Below are 19,531 nucleotides of genomic sequence, written 5' to 3'. Positions count from 1 at the left end.
GTATACTTTTTATTTTTTTAAAAATTGATATATTGTATATCCTTTAGAAGAATACAGTTTATATGTATAACTGTTTGTCTCTGTTTTATTCTATTATTTTACTGATTCAGGATTCATATATATATATATATATATATATATATATATATATATATATATATATATATATATATATATATATATATATATATGTATGTATGTATGTATGTATGTATATATATATATATATATATATATATATATATATATATATATATATATATATATATATATATATATATATATATATATATATATATATATATATATATATATATATATATATATATATATGATTGTTATGACGATGCATATCAGTTATGACGTTACGTAATGAAGTAATTTTTATTTTAAAATAAAAGACGACATCCGTTTTCTTTCAAAACATTTCGTGCCTGAAGAAGCATAAATGCGAAACTAGTTGCACAGAATTTTCGGCGTTCGTGTTGTTTATTTTATATCCCAGTTATGATATAGAATGGGTAATTCTGAAGCAAACAACATTTGACTAAAGAGCAACGAAACAATAATGGAACCAGGATGAGGGTTTTTTCTGTGAAATTCGTAATCAACTTGCTTCATAAAACATTCTTAATTTCTAAATAAGGCTAGACCATCAACTCATCATCTGTAAATTGTTTTAGCTCTAATTAATAATGATCTTAATATATAAGTTAAAACAAAAGAGAGATATTAGCTATGGAATATATTGTTATAAGTAAAGAAAAAAAGATGTAAGTAGTCAGGTAGGACTTAAACTCAAATACTGACCAAGGTCAATCACATAATGTAGGTAATCATGAAGAAAAATCAACGCACAATAAAAATTAGATATACATAACATCATGAAAAGGCTTACTTTGTGATGGTGTGAATGTGACTGGTAGAGTGATATCGGGTGACATCTGTGGTGTTACAGACGGTTGCATTGGTGTCAAGGACAGTTCATCCATTCGCTTCACCGGCTGTGGCCACGCTGGTCTATTAAATACTTGACGAGGTCTGTTGGTTCTGTTGCCGCTGTCCTTACGACAATCTTTGCACCATCTTGGCCTGCTGCAGTTTCTGACGCTTTGAAATTTGAAATTTATGCATATATAGACTGATAGTTAGGAAGTTATGGGGGACCCAGATACGTGACGGCCCTTAAAATGCAGGAACCTACAGTTAAAGTAAAGAGATAATAGGGGGTAGGTGACATTTTATGTAGGGGATAGATAGATAGATAGATAGATAGGTAGATAGGTAGATAGATAGATAGGTAGATAGATAGATAGGTACGTACGTAGATAAATATATGGATATATAGGTAGGTGTGTAAGTAGGTAGGTAGATAGATAGATAAATTAAAATTAGAGAGAGAGGGAAGGAGATCGTTTAAGCACTGCAAATAAACAGTTTGTGCTATACCTGTTTGTTTTTTGTGTTGTTTTTTTACAGCAAAGTAAAACATTGCAAATTACAGTGATCTTATTCATTCAAATGTACTAATATAACCACGATACCATAAGATCTGATATACAATACGTTGATGGGGTTCCGATTTTTACGTAATGTAGTCCTTCCGGGGAGGAAACCCCTAACCTTAGAATGGTGACCACATACTCTTGCATATGTTGGAATCAATGATCTAATCTGGACTGCGGAAGCGCAGAACTAATGCTTGATCACTGTACTTTCCAGGCCCAACAATTGTTTATTGTTTCTCTCATATACTAGTACTTTCATACAATAAAAAATAAACAAATATAAATAAATAAATAAATAAACATGTCTTTTTCCAAGAAGAGTTCAGTAATGTATGAGCTACAAAATATTCTCTATTAGCATAAGGTATATTACCATTCACGAAAGGGGTAAAATCCGATTGGCCAGTTCATAATGGATCTCCAACAGACCCATAACGTGAGTAACGCTGTTAGAAAAACGAATATTGCGAGAAAGACAATCCAGACAATGTTTCGTTTGTCGTCAATGAATGTCCTGTAACTATTCGTGGTTGTACTAGCGGTTGTCGTTGTTGGTTCCAATACAGTTACTGTAACTGACACTGAGCCTGTCCGAGCTGGGGACCCGGCATCGGTTGCATAAACGATGAAAAACAGACTTGCTCCTACATGTTCTCTGTTAAGACTTCTTTCAAGCGTAACGTAGCCCGTTGGAGAGACATTGAAGTAACGTTGAGCGAGTCCAGTTTGGTTTGTGCTGTAGACAAATTGTCCGTCCATCCCAACATCTGCATCTGTTGCTGATATTTGGCCTATCACCTGACCAAGTGAGGAGTCGTTGTAGACAACGAAAGTGTACGACGCATTGTTGAATGTCGGGGTGTTGTCGTTGATTTCATCTGATAAGAAGCAGAATGTATTCATCTTAACATAGGTAACATGCATACATCTACAACCCTAATTAATTTGATTGCAACCAAAGATTATGAAAACATTGTCAAGCACAGACAGATAAGACAGCTTATTGGTGGGCCATTATCTTTTCTACTAAACTACAACCTTCATCATCTGTCAAATATTCAAAGCCAAATTAGTTTCTTTGTTAGAGCAGTTATTTTAGTAAATTTCATGAAATATATAACTTAATAATTTCTTTAATTTCTTACCAATTCATTAACTCTTGTAAATATATATATATATATATATATATATATATATATATATATATATATATATATATATATATATATATATATATATATATATATATATATATATATATATATATATATATATATATATATATATGTATTGTGTGTGTGCTTATTTCAGAGTTGTTTTATTAACATATCTAAAGTAATGAATAATCATAGGTTACTGCATTTGTATGGGAAAATATGAACGAGTTTTGGGATGGAATACTGCAGGACCTTGGGAGTGAAGTATATCCTTCCGACAAAACGAGTTCATATTTTCCCACACAAATGCAGTAACCTTTTTATTATATGCTCATTTGTTTTATTCTACGTAAGGTTTAATTATATAAACACAAAACAGTACAAGAAACAACGTAAATGAATGTATGCCGCATTCCAAACTAAATACACAAGCACATATTCATCATTACACCAATCAACATTATTACTGCGCACATAACTCCGCCTAGATAAATTTGAACTTAGTTGCGCGCTTCACATAACTTTAGAAAGAAAATGGCGTGTCTAGTTAAAATTGAAATTTGCAGTCATATTGTGAATGAATGTTCATTGCAACAACTTTTCCATTTGATCTCGAATGAATAGATTTTGGTATTTTTCTCAATTCTAGGAAATTTCGTGATTATTGACTGGATTTGTATATGACAATTGCACATGAAATACATGAGATATAATAAGCTAGGGAGAAGCGTGTTGACATCTGCAAATGTGTTTCTGTTTCTGTCATTGAATGTTTGAAATCATAATGTTGGAAAAATATTAAATCTTTCAATTGCAGTTATCAAAAAGACGCTATGAAATTTAATGCTTATTTCATTTTGAGTGCAGTAGGGAGGATGCAATTGCACTTATCATCGAAATTACAGCACAATTTCGAAATGTGTAATCCAGATTGAAAACCTATGACATGGCTCATGTAATTCGGATTTGCAGAAATAAGAAAATACATTTTGAAGAAATTCAGGATGTAAAACTGTAAGTATATTTTATTTTGCCATTCTTATCACCAGCTAAAGAAGAGAGTATATGACTTGTCACTTGTATGTTATTTGTGAGGACCTTATCTTGCGTCTGTTATATACTGTATCTAGCATAAATCCGTAACATTGTATCAACGCGGAATGTGCCAAAAACAGCTGGTATGTGGTAGTCCACGAAACATCTGTTTTAGTTCATTCAGAAACAAAATTAAAGAACCACAACGTAAAGAGCCTCTTACGCGAGTGTACAAGATTTGTGTACAAATCAAAAGTGCTGGCGTCTGCGTCCATTGTTTGTTTGCAATAGAAAGTAGTTCCTTAATGCACGTGAATGCTATATGTGTATTGTTGCGCGAGTTCAGTATCGGGTAATACTGAACGATTCTGACAATGTAAAGTTAACGGGGAAAAAAAATGAGGATATAATAATAACAATTATTAAACGTAACATATTTGTATATTCACCGCAGAAATAACCAAGGCATTGCTAATAAATGTTTGCCATTTAAGGTACGAGTATAGATAGGCAAGGGGGGTAGAGGGTAGTAACGCTGAGAGGTCCAATGGTACGTCATTTTGGCGGTAAAATGAGAAGTAAAATCAGCCCCACCCCAATTTTTTTTCTTCTTCATGGATTGACAAAAATAGAAATTGGAAAATTCCATTTTCTAGAAATAACTGTTGATTTGTAGTTGCTGCATGTACAGACAGCAAATAAATTAATGATTACAAATATTTCAATAAACATTTTTGTTTAGATGCTGAAACGTTCAAATAAATTAAATAGAAGCCAAAAAGGGAAAAACTACCTCATCATAGTTGGAAGCAAAGAAGTACACTTAACTGTGATTATTGAAAAAAAAATGCCATTTTACAAGGAAAATTCCTGAAATATGATTTATCGTGCTATGCATTTTTTATAGGCTACGAAAATGTTGAAAATAGGGGATGTTTGAAAATCAAACTGGCAAACAAATTAGCATCTCAGTTGTTACTACGCATATATTAAATAAGCATTTTGTAAATGTTGCATCATATATGACACTGAACGAAAAGCAGATATCACATTAACCATAAAATTCCGACGAAAAAAAGTAGATACTGCATTTATCGTACAGTTCCGTCTCAAAAAGTAGACAATATTTACCATACAGACAATATTTACCATACAGTTCCGCCTAAAAAAATTAGACAATATTTACCATAAGGTTCCGTTTCATAAAGTAGACGCTACATTACGTACCGTACAGTTCCGTCTCATAAAGTAGACGCTACATTACGAACAGTACAGTTCCGTCTCATAAAGTAGACGCTACATTACGTACCGTACAGTTCTTTCTTCTGCTCACTCAGAATGATGGAAAGTAAAAATAATGAATTGTTCTTATTATAACAAAGCAAACCATTCAAATATGGTTCTAAGTGGAACACCTCCGAATCATTAGCTGCTGCAATGGTTTCTATCCCATACCTTATTGAAAAATTGAGTTCCACAACTACAACATCAGCAGCAGTGGCAACAACATCCTCGACCTTGAGTTGACGCACGTAAAAGCCGGCCTGTTTCGGCCAAATAAGTTCTGCTTTTCGCGCACATAAAGTTAATAATCCTGGAGGTTCAGGATTAACAGAAACAGTGGGGTAAAATTCATCTTATCATTTTGCCTATTCGATTAATGTTTTAGTTAACATGTGAAACGTATCGCTTCACTATTACTATAACAAAATTTCATCCTTTCTTCAAAGCAAAGGACTCGTAACTACTACAACGTAGCCATCCTTTTTTATCACCTCTATCCAATTCCCAAAGACCCATTGTTAATTTACATATGGCCACACAGTTCTCTGATAACCTACGGTCTTCATCATCATCATCATCGTCGTCGTCGTCTTCTTCTTCATCATCATTATCATCATCATCATCATCATCATCATCATCATGGTCATCATCATCATCATCTTCTTCTTCTTCTTCTTCTACTGAACACTCGATTTCTAGACTTTGTAAGGTTCTTTTTCCCCCAATACATTATTGTCTGTACCTATTGTGTATTGATCCGTGACCGAGAGGTCTTAACCTTGGACATCTATTGCTATATTTATGAATAGTGTATGTTTGACTCCGTGTTGAGCCAATGGATATATCACCCAATTTTTTTTTTTTTTTAAGTTGTGCCTTGCGAGGAAGCAAGTGATGATCCCACTATTTTTCCCCTGCCCAAATCTTTACCTCTGACGAATTTTGTACTTTTCAGAAATTATGGCGTTTAAAGAAGATATTCTTGACGATATAGGGTAATCCGGTTCGATAAGTACTTTTATCACAATGATGCAAATTTGGAAGGCATGACATCTTTTAATATTACAGTTATGTCCTAAAAAATTTCTGTTTCGTGCCTTCTAAAATAACAGCTTCTGATAAATTATTTCAGTACGCAGTGGTGAAATTGTCATATCGTCCCACAATTTTGAGAATTGTAATCACTCAGATGTTTACTCCGAATATTAATAAGCGCATTTTAACTGCATCGGGTAGATCAGGTATATATTTTTGTACATATCTCTTAAATACTATCTTGTGTTTACACAAACACACACACACTTACACACACACACACACGCGCGCGCGCGCATGTGAAGAGCACATGAAATTGACAGTTGGAGAGTCAGATAGGTGGAAAATAGATTTAATAAAAAACTCGTTCTTACTCAGCGTGATATAAAGCATTGCCGTGGCTGACAGATTGCCTTTATCGATGACTTTCACGTTACACGTGATTAACCTAGGTCTTCCGGGAATGTCAAGGTCGTAATCAACAGCAAACGTTAATATGCCGTTGGTGTCATTCATAGTGAAGTACGAGTTTTCTGGGAAGCAATCGTGTTTGAATGTGTGTGTGTCATCAACATCAACGTCATGCACATAAAATCTTGGATTGGGAAGTGTTGTATTAGCCTACAATAATATAATATAATATAATATAATATAATATAATATAATATGATATAATATAATATAATATAATATAATATAATATAATGTATTATATTATAACAGAGCATTTATAGTAGTTCATCGCTACAACAAGACACCCCACCATTCTTTTCCCAAATGCGTTCGTAGCGAACAAAAATACTCAGCTATTTCATAACTCAGCTTCATTACTTACTAAAGTATTAGTATTTTTATTAAGTACAACAGTAACGATCCGGTTCTCTTGCTTGGAATTAAATAACATTTAATTACAATTGCTGGAAATATCGCTACTTTACCATCTTTATAAATATAAATCGATAGTAAAACGTAACGTTTCTATGCTTTCTGACTTATGCATCTTTTAGCACCATCACTTTCAACCCCATTATGGAGAGGAAGAAGAGAGGAATCAGTTTTAAGACCGCTATGTACATCTGAAAACATGTCAAATACTCAGGAACGTCATTTGGGGGAGGGGGCGGGGGGCATTTGCACCCCACCCCCAATTTGCATGTGCTGTAAAATTGCTGTAGCCTATATACGAAAATTAACAAGCCCGTCAAGTTCCCCCACCCCAATCAAGTTTTGCCCCCACCCCCAAATGACGTCCCTGCAAATACTATTCCAGGGTATCGGATTCACATCTGAAACGTATCTTAGTGGAGACTTGCAAAATTTAAACACTTCCGCGCATACAAGTGGAGGTAAGTTGGTTCACAACAGTGTATTTTCAAAACATAGAGACATACCATGCTTTCATTGGCGTTTATTATGTATACCCTTTGGTTGAATGAAGGTGGTTCATTAACGTCGGTAATGCAGATGGAGAGATTTTCTGACACAGATAGTCTACCATCAGTGACAAAGACGGTGAATGTAAAATTCCGGTCAGTAATTGTCTCAAAGTCAATTAAGTTCACGGTCGATGTTGATATAAAGCCTCCTGGAAAATAGAATACAAAAAATGTAAAATTTCATAAACAGACCCATACATGGATTTGGATTTTTTTTAACGTAGCTTTAACAATTTTTCAGTCATATCGCTACGATGTCTGACAGTTTATAGTGATATCTAGCACTGTCGCATCATGCCGCAGACATGTAGCATGATGTCCCACCCGGTCACATTATCCTGACACCAGGCCGACCAGTCCTAACACTAACCTCTTAATGCTGAGCGCCAAGCGAGGCAGCTGTTAGTACCATTTTTGTAAGTCTTTGGTATGGCTCAACCGGGGATAGAACCCACGACCTCCCGCATCCGAGGTGGACGCCACCGGAGCGGTCAGACCCATATACAGTATGTGTATGTGCGGATGCATGTACATATGTATGTACATTGTTTTTACGTTGGCTGCAAACTTACCTGTAACATTGTTTTACATAGGCTGTAAACTTATCTGTCACATTGTTTTCACGTTGGCTGCAAACTTACCTGTCACAAGCAAACACAAAATGGTGTCCTCCGATACGGAATGAACAAATGGATAATTTTATGATCCGTTATAAAGATTTTAGAGAAATTGCATATTGTATATTTTTCTTACAATATTAAACGCTTATAACTTTATTACGGTAACTTAATGATACAAATAAAAGCCTCCTTTTTGTTGCATCTAATTTAACTGCAAACACAAATATTCAAATCTATTCAACGTTACCACGATGAAGATCTTGACTCTATCATTTAGATTATATAAATAGTATTGGCATAAAAAACTTACCGGTTCTGTCAATGCTAAAATATCTGATTCCAGTTGTCGGAAATGCTGTCATGCTGTACATGAGTCTACTATCTCCGTCACTATCTGTGGCTGTGACTATGTACACAGTTGAACCTGGAGCTGTGTTTTCTGGTACCAGCACCGGCAGTTTTCGTGGCAATGACAGGATCGTAGGTGAGACATTAACGCCTACAAAATTCCATGTAAAAAATATCAATATAAAATTTCGTATCTCAGAAACAATTATAGCTTGACAATGCCTTCAGATCTAATGTTAGGTGGTACTGTTAATATTCTGCACGTTATGTACGAACCTTATGGACGACTCAACTGATATGACTCATTCTTAAAGGAAACTTTTGTTCTTGATTTTGTTGGGATATCACGTTGAGGAAATGGGAGCTATGTGCCCTGACGAATGACACACCAACTGAGTTATCGCGGCTTTTATTTTCAAGCATGTGCTCACAAGCGATGGCTCTTTTACTGGACTTACGAAAGTAATTTCATAAAGGTATCATAATTATTTTGGCATGGTTATAGTTTGTCTAGGTGGTAGGGGATAGTTTCGTACTTTGTCCCTTGGCAAATTTCTTAACTTAAGGCTATGGTGTGACTTTGTTAGTTATTACTGTGTAATAATTAAAGATATTGATGTATTTGTGAATTTGGTCTTTCCGGCTTGTGTTGTTCTTGAAATTCATGTGAGGCATGTTCACCTCATGTAGTCACTGCACAGTATGTAGCCAGTGAAATAACAATAGTCGGCTAGGAAGCAGAGCTAGCTACTTATAGCAGCAGACACGATGGTTCAAGGCAAGTAGAATATACCAAATCTGATTGGATGACAACTATTTTGAATAGCATCAAACTATTACGTACGTAATGTTTCTCCTTTTTAAAATTAGCACCCAGGGAAAGGGCTTGTGTTTGCACTGTGAGCAATACATATTCTCAAAAATGGACTTTGGACATGAAAAATTGCATCTATAAATTTGAGAATGGGGTAAATCAACATTTTTTTTTCTTCTATGAATTCCCACTGACTTGTCAGGTCATGCGAATGATATTCTTATGTTTGGCTTTATCATACTTATCCAAAAATATGGACCTATTTGAGTTCTCTCATGCATTTTATTTTTTTATGAATCTTTGTATTAGGCAGGTGTATGCAACATTAAATTTGTGTATAAAAACTGTCCCTTACACCCCTAGTGTGCTTGAGCGTGTGACCGGCCGCCATTTTCCAGCGGTTTCATACGTTGTAGCTGTATCGTCCGAGGTGCACGTTTGCAGAGAATGGACGAGGTTGCTTCAGTTGGGTTACACGTCTCACAGAAAGAAACTTGGAATCGCTATTTATTGGATGCAAATCAAAGCTGGTGAACAGTGTATTTTATTAAAATTCTTCAATCAGTAAATGTTTGTCATCTCCCTTACAATGACTAATTCATTAGATGCGGAATGATCGTATTTTGTATACTATTAGGTGTATATAGTAATAAGCCGCTATAATGAGATAATCTGCATAAGTGTGTTGAATTAATATTTCAAGAAAACCAGTTTAAGAAGGTTATAACAACAATATTTAAGCATATAATATATGATTTACTTTGTTATAAACTTTGCGACTTTATGAGGAAGAGATATTTATTTATACTCAGATAAACAGAGATCACGCCAAAATACTGTATTTAAAATATGACCTATATGTGTCATTTGTAAAGTTCAAAACTGTCCCTATATATATATGATTCAGTGAGGTAAAATATAGTGAACAGATTTGGTTACCAAAGACACAAAGAGTTAGAAAATAGTGTGGATGAACGTTAAAAAATTATGTTATCAATAATTCTAAGAGATTTAAAGTTTCTGTAACGAGAAAACACCCTGCTGACAGGAAGGAATCATGCCACCAATTTTCTTTACCATGTTTCTTTGTAGCTACTTGGGTTTAATTGCACAATATTACAGAAGTAAAACAGTATATTCAGTTGAACATTTAAGGTAGTGTGCCCCGTAGTCGTTGTTTTACATTAGTAATTAACGGAAATGGAACTTATGTGGGAAAAATGCTTTCGAATCCACATTGGCTCTCCAGGTACATCAACTTTAAAAAGTTACCATAGTTTTCAAAATCCTCTAAAAAAACATGCAATTTGTTTATTAAGCAGAAATGCAAGTTGTTTTTATATCAGAAGAAATGAAAGAAGAAAGCCCACAAAAATAGCCGTGAATGCCAAACGTGCTGCAAAAATATTGAATTCCTTGCGTGCCCACAAAAATAGGACCGAATACAGTTCGTACCTTCCTGGCTAAACATAAAAAACTATGGATTAAAACAATGTTGAACACATTGTAGAAATAAAAATCAAATGCAAGTTAGGTCACACTTATATTAAAAAGATGGACACACATATGAATTTAGAAAGGTAAAGATTTTGACAAACTTGCAAAAAGACGTGCCATAAGAGGCAAGTTATAAGTGCAAGCGTGTTCGAAAATTCCATTTAAATGGCGTTTATTTCGTTATTATTATTTATTAAACAGAGTGTGTACCTGTTCTCGTACTCAGCCTTTACTACCAACAATCGCCCTTATATTCTCATTTGCTGAACGTGTTCTTTCTTCCCCCCTCCCCCAGTATGTTATCACCCAGACTGTAACATTGCTCTTAATAAATACACTTTTTACGAAAATAGCAAGTCTTATCATGTATTATTTACTCATTTTTGACATCAAATTATGTGTAACTACTCAGGCAGACACAGTAAATAAAGAAAACTAATCATGAATATTAAACTGGCTGGCAGATAGTATAATGTCATCGTATGTTTGTTACAACACCGGTTATATTCTTATGTATTCTATTCAATGTAGCAAATGTCCGAAACCCGTCATCTTGGTGACTTCCGTTTGGATGAAATGAATGGCACAAAATGTGCCTTAAACCCGCCATCTTGATGACTTCATTTAGGAGGAAATGAATGGTCACAACATGTGCTCGAAGATCAGCTCACCAAAACGTCACAACGAAACTGTCCTTTTCTATATTTTAGTTGCATTTAATCCAAATGATACAGCACAAATGATACAGCTCAACTGATACAACCATACTACATTCAGAAAATTACGTTTCTTACTGAACAGTAAAGGATAAACTTTAAACAAAAATTAAATATCTTTGTTATAGTCCTCATTATGAGGAATTTATATTACTGTCTGCAATATGAGAGAGGAATTTGTGTTACTTTGCGCAATATGAGGAATTCATGTTACTGACCACAATATAAGGAATTTCAATATCATCATATACTTACCGGAGATATTCACGATGAGGACGCTTGAATTACTGTTGTATCCATCCGTCACGGTGATGTTCAGTTCATAGTCACTTACAATGAGGTCAATTATGTGTCGATTTAATTGAATATAACCCGCTGAAAAATAAAGATGAACACGTGATCGAATAAGCATCACCATGATACATACTATAAAAATGCGAAAATCGCGAGCAGAATAAATAAACCCACTTTTAAATAGGATGTTCATTCACAGAAACGAAAACCCTAAACAAACTGATACATGTTGTCTTTATGAGAATACGTGTCTTTAACACAGTGGTTCTCAACCCCCAGGTCACGACCCTAATTCGGGTCGCGAGAAAGATCTGGAGGGTTGCCAGGCTTTTTTTTGTTGAAGGTGGAACTTATTAAAATGAGGAAACGTGGCTGTGAGGCTCAGAAAGCTATTTTTAGGGTCGCAGCCAAATATGGTTGAGAACCATTGCTTTTACAAGAACACCGCATCTATAGAAAAATAAACACATACATTCGAAATTATATGTCCAAACCTAATTGTATATGGAATAAAAAATATTATATTCTTGTAATATACAGTACTTATTGACGATATTCAAAAATCATCGTCCACCGATATTTTTGCTCGAAAATATGGCAACTACAAAAGTAATTAGTTGTCGAAACAAGATTTTTGTTAGGCAGGCCCAAAGTTCAGTTATTGACCAGGGTCAATCACACACTATAGATATACAAGCAAATACTCATATAAACAGGCCAACACACACTACACATTAAATGTAAATAAAACAGCATAAAATCATACCATTTCACTTATGACAATAACATTATTGTCAAATGTATGAAAATGATCTGAGTTATTTACACGTATATGTTTTTAGCGTGTGTCTGGAACTTTGAACATCGAAGTGACCATCATGCTCTCACCAAATACGATTGCATTTGTATATTTCATTAAGTTTATGATGTCTAAAGGCGGCCGAGTTCAAAATAGTTTTTTGCTGGACTATACACGCTGAGGTTTGAAACATCGTCGGCTTAGCGATTATCCACCTCTTACCCCAATAAAAAGCTGAAACAGATATCGTACTCATAAATATGAAATAAAATAACCGAAGCTATTAACGACGATTGCATGGAATGTTCAACTCATCTAATTTGTCTCTCGTACATTATCCTAGCAATATTTAATTTTTAAAAGGTTTTGCTTGATTTCTAACCAGCACGTTTTGAGCAAAAGTCTGGGTCTTATACTAGAAATGTTTTAAATATGTCATTGACCCAGAGTACCTTACCTGCCTTTGATTATGTAATTCAATTACATTTAATTTTTGCTGGAATAAGCCGTACTGAGAACTCTATTTTTTTCTATGGACTTTCTATATAACCAACAAAAGTAAATGTCTCCAGTTTTCTCGTGGTCAAAATAATGAATCAGTCCTCATATCGACTCCAAGTACTTACTGTTGTAAAGAGTAAATGGGCACGAACTGGGTCTACAAGACATAGAAAAATTGAAGAACTTGCTGTCCGGGTCGATAACAGACACACGATACACGAGTTCTGACATGACATTACCCCTGCTGAGATAAAGAGTACCTGTGGATATGAATGAAATGATTTTATATATATATATATATATATATATATATATATATATATATATATATATATATATATATATATATATATATATATATATATATAAATATATATATATATATATATATATATATATATATATATATATATATATATATATATATATATATATATATATATATATATATATATATATATATATATATATATATATATATATATATATATAAAGAGAGAGAGAGAGATAGAGAGAGAGAGAGAGACAGGGACACAGAGAGACACAAAGCAACATATATAAATAGAGAGATCAATGGATAAATAGACGGACAAACATATAGATATAAGTGATTATAGACGGTTCATTAATTTATATTAATTACTTAATTAATTTTTACCTTTAACTGTTTCATTCTTCATCATCATCATTATTATTATTATTATTAGTAGTAGTAGTAGTAATAAATATAGTAGTGGTAGTAGTAGTATTATAATCATCATCAGTAGTTAGATCAACAAATAAGGTCAGATGACTAAATTCACATGTAAAGCAATATTATTTTTATTCCTCTTCCATTGGGGTGAAGTATAAATGTACTAATGCTGTTTATCAAAGTAAAATACTTTAAAATGACATAAAACTTGCGTATAATATGAAATGAAGGATTTTGTTTTATATAAAAGACCCAGATATATATTGTATGTAATGAATATCTTCTGCATATGTATATATATATATATATATATATATATATATATATATATATATATATATATATATATATATATATATATATATAGAGAGAGAGAGAGAGAGAGAGAGAGAGAGAGAGAGAGAGAGAGAGAGAGATTTGCGACACTACTTGGTAAATTGGTGAACATTGGCGGCGCACTTGGAAGTATCTTCACCGTACAGTTTACAGTGGTGGACTTCTTGATGTTGCTGCAAGTAACGCTCACGTTGTACAAATCTTGTGTTGCTACTCGAAATCCGGGGTTTGCATCCACGTAAATTCTGTACTCTAAAATGGAAAGCTATACGCCTGTATGCGCAATTGTCCCGAAGCTAATAATAATAATAATAATAATAATAATAATAATAATAATATAATATTAAAAATAATATTAATTATAATAAAAATGAAATTTTTTTAAATGTATTTTTGCAAGATATTAATGATTAACAATGTATGAAACATTGGTAATAATGTGTGCTACATCAGGATACGAGTGCATATATGGCATTTAGAGCATAACGGAGGATAAGTTCATAAATAAATCAGTTGAAAATGTTTTTGAAGTTAGCTTCGTAGAAACATTTTTTGTTTTTTACACACACTTGTTAATATATGTACTTTTAATTTCTTTTGAGCACATAACGTGGAAATTCATTGAAAGGGAAAAGTTATTTTCTCGAATGTAAAAAATGAAAACGGATTTCAAAATTATCATTTGATGGTTAAAAATTTCAATTTACGTAATTAATTAAATACCGTTGTTTTCCAATCTCAGATGAAAGTCATCACTGAACTGTAAATTGCAAGTGACGTCATGAGTAGTGTCTGACACATCCAGAGTAGTCAAAGCGATATTTCCGGTTGTTGTTTCAGTGATGTTGGATGTTTGTGGTTTACAAATAACTGTTGGTGGCTAGAAAAATAAAATAACTTTAATAAACTGGCAGACAAATGGACAGAACAGATAGCAGATAGATAGACAGAACCGTATTTATTATAACTGAAAATCTAATTTGAAAGTAAGAAATAATTAATATGTCTGATTTCTTCATGTTTAGATCACCATGCTATTTTGAGTCTTGATTACACACTAATGATCTTCAGTGTCGTTTGTACTTATTTATTTTGCCTTTATAGACTTGTCTCTTAAGTAATTTATTATTATTTTAATTTATTATTTATTTAAGAATCCTTTCCACACTAGTTTAATAAAGAAGAACTACACTTTTAATTTTCACTATAAAGAAATTGTTATGCTGACATGCCGTCAAACGCAAATATATACGTGCATAAAATGTTTGCTAAATGGACGTCAATACGGGTTGAACGCAGGTATAATCTTATGCAGAGGGAAAACATAAGATCTTCAACATATGCATTAGACAACAGATAAATATGTGGTAATAAAACGTTATGAAATAAGCTAGTATCATGAATGCCATGATGTTGAGAAACAAAGTGTCATGAATGTGATGACGTTGGGACACAAATCAGCTAGTGTCATGAATGTCATGACGTTGGGGCGCAAATCAGCTAGTGTCATATGCGATGACGTTGGGACACACACCAGCTATTGTCATGAAGGTCATGACGTTGGTACGCACACCAACTAGTGTGATTAATGCTATGACGTTGGGACACAAATCAGCTACTGTCATGAATTCCATGTCGCTGGGACACAAATCAGCTGCTGTCATGAATTCAATGTGGTTGGGTCACAAATTAGCTACTGTCATAAATGTCATGACGTTGGGATACACAGGTCAGCTAGTGTCCCGAATGCCATGACGTTGGGACAGAACTCAGCTAGTGTCATGAATTCCATGTTGTTGGGACAAATCAGCTAGTGTCATTACTGACATGACGGTGGGACACAAGTCAGTTACTGTCACGAATTTCGTGTCATTGGGACACAAATCAGCTAGTATCATGAACGCCATGACGTTGGGACAGAAATCAGCTATTGTCATGAATGTCATGGCATTGGGACATAAATCAGCTAGTGTCATCAATGTCATGACGTTGGGGCGCAAAAGACAGCTAGGCATGTTCAAGATATTTCAATGTAACTTAATTTATTAAAAGGATGAGTAAAGTATGAAAAAATCAAAAGATGTTTTTTTTGTGTTATTCATTTACCAACCAACTGGAATGTGAAGATCAATAATTAGTACTTTCGACTCATTTTCGAGCCGGTTGCTCGGCATGGTGGGGAAAGTATTTTGACGTTAGTTTCGGTTTATCGAGGTGAGAGTATCCACTATAGTATCTATTGAAAGTTTTGCAAGTATTAAACTCCTTGAAAATGCTACGTGAATTAAAATTGGTTCTGTGTAGATGCTCAGCTTTCTTTCTCGACTATTTGGGAAGGTGGAGGATTTTCCTTTTGAAGGAACCGCTTTTCTGTAGCGACATATCAGCAGTATAAAACTGCGCTTTTAAGAAATAAATTGGGTATTCTTCATCCGGCTATGCTATTGAATTTGTTTTCTAAAACGTCAATGATTTAACGCGGAGTTGTCGGTGTAACTATTTATTGCTTTACTAGTGTATAATTTAGACATACGAGGACTGATCAAAACGTTCGTGGACGCAATGTATACATATGAGGCAAACCGAGTAACCCGGATCATACTTTGCCATACTTAAAACCAACCAAATGCAACTGACGTGTAACATGTTCGAAACCAAATTCTTCTTGGCCACGTAAGATTGTCGGCAGAACTCGTAGTAAATATTTATATTTTAGTATTGTTTTATTTGTAAATCCAAAGCGTAGTAGTGCATGACGGTAAGACGCGACTGAATGGAAACTTCTCTGTTAGAGGGGCACTGGGTGGCTGAGTGGTCTAAAACGCTCGCCTTTATCTGTCACTGACATCTCACCTGTGTCCACTTTGGGTTCGAGTCTCGGGCTCGGCCTAATGTAGGTTTGCGAGAAAGCTTGCTAGTAGCTTCCACTGGGTCGTTGGTTCTTACCAGGGTTTTCCCGGGGTATTCCACTACCAGTTATTATGGCCGCCCCATATAGCCTAGTTTGCGCTGAGAAATTGCGTGAAATCCAAAAACAAGAATAGCATCTTTTTGTTAGAAAATGGCGTAGTTTGATCGGATTGATTGTGTACTATTAAAAGCGACATTCGAAATAGAATCATTGCGAAAACTGGGATGTCGGAATTGGCACGTTGAAAGACGTCATCACCAAATTTATACTCAAACTTATTCTTTGAGTTATTTATGAAATATGGATTGCATGTTTAAACAAGTGATATGGCCAGTTTTATGAAGGACAATCGTTCCTTTGTGACATTAAAACAAATAGAAAGTTAAAATAGGTCACTAGCATGAACACCATAGCGTTATTGAAGTCAAAGGCAGACGAAGACCATTACGTTAATTAAACGTGTAAGTTTGCAAATATTTGGATTATGGCTCTGGTGAAGTCCTGAGACTACTGGAATCGGGTCACAATTAGTACTTCGAGTTCAGTACCCACGAATGTAGTTCTAGTCTATTTTTAGAACATTATTTCCTCTCTCATTTTGGTGGTGATAGAAGAGTTATATTTATGCAATTTTGGTAGGGATTTAAAGGTAATTGTTTATTCTTGAGAATATGAGCTCAGGGTGTTGTTTTCCGTGTGTATTTCGTGAGTAATAATGCCTTGGTGATGATCCCGAAGTGAAATCTGTATTTTTTTTACATGATGCTCTGTTGACAGTCCAGCCTCTAAAAAAATGCAGGTCAACCTTTGACAAGAACTTCACCGTGAAGTCATCTTTGAAGGTATTTTAAATTACCATATGATTTTTATTGATTGTCACACAGTAGAAAGGTGAGTATTGAGAAACATATGTAGAGAACATAGAGTAAAATTAATTGTGTTTTATGTGCAACTGAAGGAGGATGTAAAATGACGACAGCTAGGAACTGCAAACACTATCTGACACTTTAAAAGCACAAGGTCTTATGGTGCGCTAAGTTTAGAGTACATCTACATACCGTTTTGTTACCAGATCATAATTAAATACAGTGCACAAACCAATTGTAGTTATATCTAAATTCTAAACACATGCTCAGAAATTGGTATGCAGAAGTTTCCATCATAGAGTTATATAGCTATTTTCAAACTCATTTCTATAGGAAGTGCCCATGAGCTTTTAAAATCAACAATTGCACTCTATGCCTTTTACCGAAACACAGTGACATAAATCGCTGGAGGTGTTAAAAAGGAGAATTTATTGCCATTTTTTCCCCTCCCAAATTATTTATACACAGATCCTACGGCTGTTCAAGGTTTTATGTTCTTACCTAATGCCATTATGTGACAGTCTCTCAATGAATCTTGCCCTGTACGAGCATTCTTTGGGCACTTGCTAGATATTCGCATCGATGCAATTTGTACTGATATGATTGGGGAAAAATTACACAATCAGCCGGAAAAGCAAACACAGCAAGAAAGTGTCCACACAAGACATTCTTCGTCGTCAACACTAAAAGAACGAACGAGAGCTTTATTTCTCTTAACAAAACGTAATGTCCGATTTTCTCCTGAGAGAGAGAGAGAGAGAGAGAGAGAGAGAGAGAGAGAGAGAGAGAGAGAGAGAGAGAGAGAGATATGTGTACCAAGATGTCCGCGAAAATACAAAGAGATTTCCTGTCCGTGTTCTTGCAGACATCTTCCACTTCAAATGTAAGACACTGAGTTCCAAAGTCGGATGGAAGATCTGCTACAATCACTTTCACTTGTCCTAGATAATTAAACATTGATTTGGAACAGCGATTTTTATTTCACTGATTGTTGTAGTCTCAAGAAAAGATCCAATATAATTCGATTAAATTAAGTTATTATAAATTAAATTAAATTATACAAGTCTAAATGATACGAGTTGATTACATTTTAGGGCGCCACATACTTGTTTAGCACTAAGCAACTGCAACATATCTGCCAGTACGTACATAAGCGAATTCAAGGACTGGCCGATGACGGATATCAAAATTTGTGTATGTTTGTGCTTACATATAGGCAGACACTCGCTCACCAGAATATATGTACATACAGTACTCACGTGATTTCTGTCCCCGTCCCCCCGCGTATCTCGCCACCATCATTTAATACATTTTAATGCATTCATTGATTTGCTCTTTAATTCTCTCTTTTATTTGTCACCGTCGCTATCCGCCATGTTCTAAGAAGATCAATGTATAAATGAAAGATAAATAATGGCCACAGACCTCGAAATGACTGAATCTCTGAATACAGTCTATCTACTCCCTCCATTATAGTGATTGGTACTGTGATTATGGAAACCTTGATCAACTGCCACCTTGGAAGATAATCTCGGGAGATAATCAAGGGAGATAATCTAGGGAGCACTTGTCTATTACGATTACGGTCTGCATGAATGCAACATACCTACCTACCTGCCTGCCTGCCAGTCTACCTACCTACCTGCCTAACTACCTACCTACCTACACACACACACGGAA

At 34.5% G+C, this 19,531-nt stretch overlaps 1 protein-coding gene across 2 annotated transcripts in view; it reads right to left on the bottom strand.

The window, feature by feature from the left end:
- Positions 1–18,903, bottom strand: part of LOC149795295 (cadherin EGF LAG seven-pass G-type receptor 2-like) — a 31,822-nt gene extending 12,919 nt beyond the window's left edge. Inside the window, exons 1-10 of one of the 2 annotated variants that reach the window (XM_089965020.1) lie at positions 18,668–18,903; positions 14,798–14,954; positions 14,168–14,326; positions 13,170–13,304; positions 11,706–11,825; positions 8,386–8,574; positions 7,411–7,604; positions 6,394–6,640; positions 1,882–2,386; positions 899–1,110 (exon numbers count right to left, since the gene is read on the bottom strand). In XM_089965020.1, the coding sequence (XP_089821146.1) occupies positions 899–1,110; positions 1,882–2,386; positions 6,394–6,640; positions 7,411–7,604; positions 8,386–8,574; positions 11,706–11,825; positions 13,170–13,304; positions 14,168–14,326; positions 14,798–14,954; positions 18,668–18,808 (2,059 nt within the window). In that variant the 5' untranslated portion in view covers positions 18,809–18,903. The remainder of the gene's footprint in view (positions 1–898; positions 1,111–1,881; positions 2,387–6,393; positions 6,641–7,410; positions 7,605–8,385; positions 8,575–11,705; positions 11,826–13,169; positions 13,305–14,167; positions 14,327–14,797; positions 14,955–18,667) is intronic. The other variant, XM_089965019.1, reaches the window with a different exon arrangement.
- Positions 18,904–19,531: the final 628 nt, after the last annotated feature.

Source organism: Sinohyriopsis cumingii, chromosome 7, assembly GCF_028554795.1.
Source record: "Sinohyriopsis cumingii isolate HCF-2022 chromosome 7, ASM2855479v2, whole genome shotgun sequence".
Lineage (NCBI taxonomy): Eukaryota > Metazoa > Mollusca > Bivalvia > Unionida > Unionidae > Sinohyriopsis > Sinohyriopsis cumingii.
The sequence above is the reverse complement of the archived record's forward strand: the minus strand, read 5'-3'. Positions and strand labels throughout refer to the sequence as shown.